The sequence below is a fragment of the Emys orbicularis genome, chromosome 14 (assembly GCF_028017835.1).
Source record: "Emys orbicularis isolate rEmyOrb1 chromosome 14, rEmyOrb1.hap1, whole genome shotgun sequence".
NCBI classification, from domain to species: domain Eukaryota; kingdom Metazoa; phylum Chordata; order Testudines; family Emydidae; genus Emys; species Emys orbicularis.
The window spans coordinates 27,545,537-27,552,203 of NC_088696.1; the positions used below are offsets into that span (position 1 = coordinate 27,545,537).

Below are 6,667 nucleotides of genomic sequence, written 5' to 3' on the forward strand. Positions count from 1 at the left end.
GAAGTGGCTAGAAACAGTCTGGGTTTTTTATATGAAAGTTTGAATTCTGCAAAGAAGTGCTGGTTAGGCCTCTGCATGCAGAGAAGGCTTCCCACTGGTGAGCAGGCACACGATTTTTTTCAATCTCTACCCTTGATATGATAATGCTTTGATGTCTGTGTTACTTTGAGTACGTTTGTTCAAAAGATATTTTGTAAAGATAGTCCGTCTTATCTATTTTAATATACTTTTAATGTAGACAAGTTGTAATCTAGTTTCATTTTGGTCCTTTATTGGACACCTTAACCTCAGCCATAATACCACTTGAGCAAACGAGGGAACTCTAGGCCTTACCCAACCCCTTAACCTTTTCTTGAGCAAATATCCACATTGAAAATAGGTGGAAGGCCAAAACCTTTCAGCACACTGGCTGATAATTAGCCACAGTAGTTCCTCTGTAAGAAAACTGTGAATTATTGCTTCCCAATCCTTGGAGACTAGGCTCCACAACCGAACCCTGCTCTCTACTTTCACAGTTCATCCATTTAGCTCTGAATTATTATGCCCATTCCTTTGAAATGTTTAACAACAATTACAGCAAGAAGTGTATGAAATTCTTTGAGTCGCAAACTGACCTCCACTAGAGCACTAGAATGTCAAATTTATCATTGTGGATGAGATTTCTCACGCTTAATTTCAGTGCAAGATTGCTTTTTGTTTTTTTGTTATGCAAGCACAAAAAGAAACCCTTTTTACACAGTGATTTTCTCCCCCTCCTTCAAAAACAAAGAGATATGAAATTTGAAAAACAACCTATTTGTCATGTACTAGTTCTCATTGATATATATGAAAAATGTTCAAAGTCTTGATTCTGCAATTTACAGCATGTAGGCAAACTACTGCACCCTCATGGAGCCCTACTGAAATCAACATGGCTCTTTGTGGGCACAACAGTCCATCCATATGTTATAAACTGCAAGATCGGGGCTTAAGGGTGAAATTCACCCCTGTACAGAGGACCAGCACAAGGTCTGCACACCACTTAAGTTCTCATAGGACGTAAAGACTGCTTTTGGACATCAACTGAGGTTGAAGTGGTGCACAGACTTTGTGCTAGTCCTCTGCACACGAGTAATTTCACCCCATAGAAGTTAGAATTGAAAATGTAACTGACTGATTGAAAATGTGTTGTCCAAGCACAATATTTTAGGAATGATTTTGAACACCGATTCGCACAGACATCTGAAAGGTGTACTCAGAGTGTGTTCAAACAGTACAGTACTACCAACAACTGGATAGAGTACTTCCTTATTCCTCTATAAGTTACACAAATGACACTAACAACAGTATATACAATATTCATTTCAGAAAATTTTACAAATTGTAGTTCTCATACTGACTACAAAGTTCCTTTCAATCTATTGTTTCATAACATAAAATGCACACGATAAAAGTAACAATTTCCAGCAGATACCAAATGTTCATATGTTGATATTTTAAATGCTTAGCTAATTTGTTTTCTAGATTATAGAAGTAGAATATCACTGTTTCATGCTAAACATAGGCTCCAATTTTAAGCATGTGATTAACTTCACACACTAAGTAGTCCCACTGTAGTCAATGGAACAACTCACTGCATCAAGTTAATATGATGAAGTCTTCCCAGGACTGGGGCTTTAAAGAATACAATTATGTATTTCATAGAATTATAGTAAGTAGAATTGGGTGTGACTGTTTCTATTTTCCTTTTTATATATTCTTTATATATGCATGTTTGTTTTGTTAAAGACATTCAACTCTTTAAAGTGACTGAATTTTAAAACAATGACAGTGAAATGACCACAATTCTCAGACTCGTATATAAAAATAAGTGTTAGTGTTTTCATAAGTATCTGTAGAAACAATTGTTCAAGTGTTTATATTTATTTTACTTTACCTGTTATCCACAATAGGTTTCTGAACTTGACCCCTGGTAACCTTAACCCAAGATGACATTTTAATTCCTAGGAAAACAAAATATATTGCATTTATTCTCTTCACAAGTGAAGTGAGAAAACAGTCTTAAAACAGCAATAGTACATTGCAATTTTTTTAAACAACTGACAGCTTACAACTTGTTAAAAATATTGTATTTCATAATCAAGCTTGTGGATCATCTCTAGTTGAGTGAGATCTCTTTGTATGTTTTTGCAGTAACCTTAACTATCTTGAGTAATTTTTTTTATCATCTGTAAATGTTGCCAGCTCCCTGTTCACTCCTTTTCCAGATCATTTATGAATATGCTGAACAGTACTCGTCCCAATACAAAACCTTGGGGGGCCCTGCTATTTACATCTCTGCTGCAAAAACTGACCATTTATTCCTACTCTTTGTTTCCTGTCTTTTAACCAGTTACTGATCCATGAGAAGCCCTTCCTCTTACCCTATGACTGCTTACTTTGCTTAAGGGCGTTTGGCGAGGGATCCTGTCAAAGGTTTTCTGAAAGTCCAAGAACACTATATCCACTGGATCACTCTTATCCAAATACTTGTTGACATGCTCAAAAAATTCTAATAGATTGAGGAGCGTGGTTTCCCTTTACAAAAGTGGTGTTGACTCTTCCCTAACATATTGTGTTCATTTAGCTGTTTGAATTTTATTCTTTACTATAACCTCAACCAATTTGCCTGGTACTGAAGTTAGGCTTCATGACCCGTAATTGCCAGGATCCCCTCTGGAGCCTCTTTTAAAAATCCAGTATTATGTTAGCTATGCTCTAGTCATCTAATACAGAGGCTGATTTAAGCGATAGGTTACATAACACAGTTAGAAGTTCTGCAGTTTCATGTCTGAGTTCCTTCAAAACTCTTGGGTGAATACCATCTGGTCCTGGTGACTCTTTACTGTTTAATTTATCAATATATTCAAAAACCTTCTCTACTGACACTTCAAACTTGGACAATTCCTAAAATAGGTCACCTAAAAACAACGGCTTACGTGTGGGAATCTCCCTCACATCCTCTGCAGTGAAGACTGACGCAAACAATTCATTTAGCTTCTCTGCAAATGCCTTGTGTTCCCTGAGTGCTCCTGTAGCACAGGGGTGGGGAACCTACGGCCGGATCCAGCCCATTGTTTCATTTCATCTGGCCCACAGCAAGTCTCCGCTCGCTGGATTGCCAGAAGTCCGGTCGGCTCTGCGCAGCTCTCAGAAGCGACAGGCATGTCTCTACGGCCCTTAGGAGCTGGGGCGATCAGGGAAGCTCCGCGCACTACCCCCGCCCCCAGTGCCAGCTCTGCAGCTCCCATTGGCCAGGAACCGTGGCCAGCGGAAGCTGCGGGGGCAGTGCTTGCGGACGCGGGGGGCATGCATCACACAGAGCTGCCTGGCTCCTCCGCCTAGGGGCCCTGGTAGGCAGGGAGCCTGCTTTAGCCACGCTGCACCACTGACCGGGAGCCACCTGAGGTAAGTGCCAGGTCTTTGGAGCTGTGCTCCGGCTCCGCTCCAAAGCCCTGGTAAGCACCGCCTGGCCGAAGCCCACACCCCGAATCCCCTGTCCCAGATTGGAACCCCCCTCCCTGCACCCTCACCCCAACCCCCTGCCCCAGGTCGGAACCCCCTCCTGTACCCTAACTCCCTCCCTGCACCCCCCACCTGCACTCCAACCCCAGGTCGGAACTCCCTCCCACACCCTAACTCCCTCCTAGACCCCACATCCCCACCCTAATCCCTTGCCCCAGCCCTGAGCCACCTCCTGCACCAAAACTCCCTCCCAGAGCCTGCACCCCAAACCTCCTCCAACACCCCAACACCCTGCCTGGAGCCCGCTCCCACACTCCAAACCCCTTGGCCCCAGCCTGGAGTCCCCTCCTGCAACCCAAACCCCTCATCCCCAGCCCCACCCAAGAGCTCGCACCCCCAGGTGGAGCCCGCCCCCCCAACTCCCTGCCCCAGACTGGAGCCCCCTCACGCACCCTGAACTCCTCATTTCTGGCCCCAGCCCGGAGCCTAGGGGAAGCCCCAAGCCTCCAGGCCCCCCCACGGGGCTGAAGCCACGAGAGCCGGCTTGACCCACTGCGGGGGGAAGCCCCGAGCCCTACCGCCCCCTATGGGGCTGTGTGTGGCCCGCAACCGATTTTTTCTGTGGGCTAGCGGCCCCCATAGAAAAAAGGTTCCTCATCCCTGCTGTAGCACCTTTATCATCCAGTGGTTCCTCTGACTTTTTGGCAGGCTTCCTGCTTCTGAAATACTTTTCAAATTCTAACTGCAATTTTTTTAGAGCAACTAGCCAAGAACACAAAAACTTTCTTGGACTGCCTAATCATACTTTTACATTTGACTTGCCAGAGTTTATGTTCCTATTTTTCTCAGTAAGATTTTTACTTCTAATTTTTAAAAGATGCCTTTTTGCCTCTAACGACCTTGTTTACTCTGCTGTTTAGCCACGGTGGCATTTTTTTGGTCCTCTTACTGTTTTGTTTTGGGGTTTTTTTGGGGGGGGGGACAAAAATATTTAGCTTGAGCCTCTATCACAGTGTTTTTAAATAGTCTGCATGTTGTTTGCAGGCATTTCACCTTTGTGACTGTTCCTTTTAATTTCCATTTAACTAGCGTCCTCATTTTTGTATTAGCCCCCTTTTTTAAGTTAAATGCTACTGTGGTGGGTTTCTCTGGCAATTTCCCACCCTACAAGGATGTTAAATTTAATTACATTATGGCCGCTATTACTGAGCAGTTCAGCTATATTTGCCAGTTGGACCAGATCCTGTGCTAAATCAAAAATTGCCTCTTCCTACGTGGGTTCCAAGACAAGCTGCATTCATTCATGCTGTCCCTGCTTCTAGTGACATACCAGAGTCAATATGAGGATAGTTGAAATCCCCCATTATTATTGCATTTTCTGCCTTTGGAGCCACTCTAATCTCCCTAAGCATTTCATAATCATTGTCACCATTCTAATCAGGTAGTTTGCAATATATTCCTTCTACTAAACTCTTACTGTTCAAGCATAGAATTTCTATCCACAGAGCTCCTACAGTACAATTTGATTAATTTAAGATTTTTATTTTGACTCTATGCTTTCTTTTAGTGCAATTCTCCAAACAGCATGACCTACTGTGTTATTCCTATATATTTGAGCCCTTGTATTACCGTGTCCCATTGACTATCCTCATTTCACCAAATTTTCATGATGCTCATTATACCAACCTACTCATTTACGACAAGCACTCTAGTTCACCCATCTTAGTATTTAGAGTTCCAGCATTCATATATAAGCACTTGTACATTTTATCAATATGAATTTGAAGTCCAGTACTGGTAGGGTGACCATATTTCCCCAAGGGAAAGCGGGACACTGTGTGGGGCTGGCCTGAACCCCCACGCAGCGCTGGCATCGCTGCATCGCCCGGGGCTGGCATCGCATGTTCCGCCTGACCCCACTTTTTTGACAAAAGTGGTCATTTGTCCTGTTTGCTCTTGCCAATTGATCAGGGCTTAAAAAAGGGACTGTCCCAGCCAAAACGGGACGTATGGTCACCCTAAGTACTGGTTTCTTTGCAGCATAATTTCAGAAGTAACAGAGTGCGCAAAATGGTCTGGATACATGCACACTTGGATGTATTCTCAAAATATAGTTTATGAAAACAGTGTGACCTGATTAGAGCAGCATTCTAGACACCAAGGCCCCATCTTGACAGGCAAAAAGGTGTATTTTTCAATCATGTTAGCTCAATTGAGGAAGCTTAATACCCACAGAGGTGCCAAGTTCAATGGATCTCAGAATGGTGCAATATAAAAGGAGAGAAACAAATTGATGCATCTTTACCTGGCTTAACAAATGGTTGGAAATATAGAGTCAAAGAGCGATAACTAACTGAATAGAAGCCCTCCTTCAGTGCTCGCTAATGGGCCGGCAAGAGCCCAAGCCCGTTAGCGCCAGCCGGCTCCCTCCATCCCCGAGATGGCTGCGTGTCGGGGGCGGAAAGGGCCTGGGGATAGAGGATGCTCTGCACAAACAACGGTAATTAGAGGCCGAAGGCTTCACACCCGCCAGCTCTTCAGGGCTCCCCGCAGCATCCCGAGCTCGGGCGGGACCCAGAGACATTTAACCCTCTGCCGTAGGGCGCACAGTGGACGCCACCCTCCCCTCCCCTCTCCTCTCCTCTGCGCCGGGGCTGGGCTCCCAGGCTCGGACGGGGACACCAGGGGAGGGCGGACAGCCCCTGCGCCCGCCACCCAGCAGACCTGCCCCCCTCTCGGCCGCGGCCCGGCAGGCCCTGGGAGCCCCGCACTCACGGCTCGGGGACTCCACGCAGCAGCAGCGGCCACCGCCTCCGCTTCTCGCGCACAAAGCAACGGCGCCGGTTTGCCGGAGGCTGCTTGGGGTGAAATGGAAGCACCTCCCCTTCCCCCTCGCTGCCAGGAGAAGAGGGAGCATCGGGGCCAGCAGCGGCTGCAGCCTCCCGCCACAGTGACCCCTTTTGGTGGTGCCGGGGAACTGTGCCCCAGAGAGAGAACCATTGGGGCAACCATCTCTCCCCGCCCCCGGTGGGGCCCTGGTCACCATGGGAACCCCCCCAGCACCCATCCCTCCCCTTCTTCTGCGGGACCCCACTTACCATAGGGACACCTCCCAGCACCCATCTCTCCCCTCCCTCTGTGGGACCCCACTTACCATAGGGACACCTCCCAGCACCCATCCCTC

General features: G+C 46.2%; 1 protein-coding gene across 3 annotated transcripts in view; it reads right to left on the reverse strand.

Annotated features, from left to right (window-relative positions):
- LOC135888861 (nuclear receptor coactivator 5-like) overlaps positions 1–6,357 on the reverse strand; it is a 32,015-nt gene extending 25,658 nt beyond the window's left edge. For all 3 annotated transcript variants that reach the window (XM_065416656.1, XM_065416657.1, XM_065416655.1), the window contains exons 1-2: positions 6,259–6,357; positions 1,916–1,982 (exon numbers count right to left, since the gene is read on the reverse strand). In XM_065416656.1, the coding sequence (XP_065272728.1) occupies positions 1,916–1,974 (59 nt within the window). In that variant the 5' untranslated portion in view covers positions 1,975–1,982; positions 6,259–6,357. The remainder of the gene's footprint in view (positions 1–1,915; positions 1,983–6,258) is intronic.
- Positions 6,358–6,667: the final 310 nt, after the last annotated feature.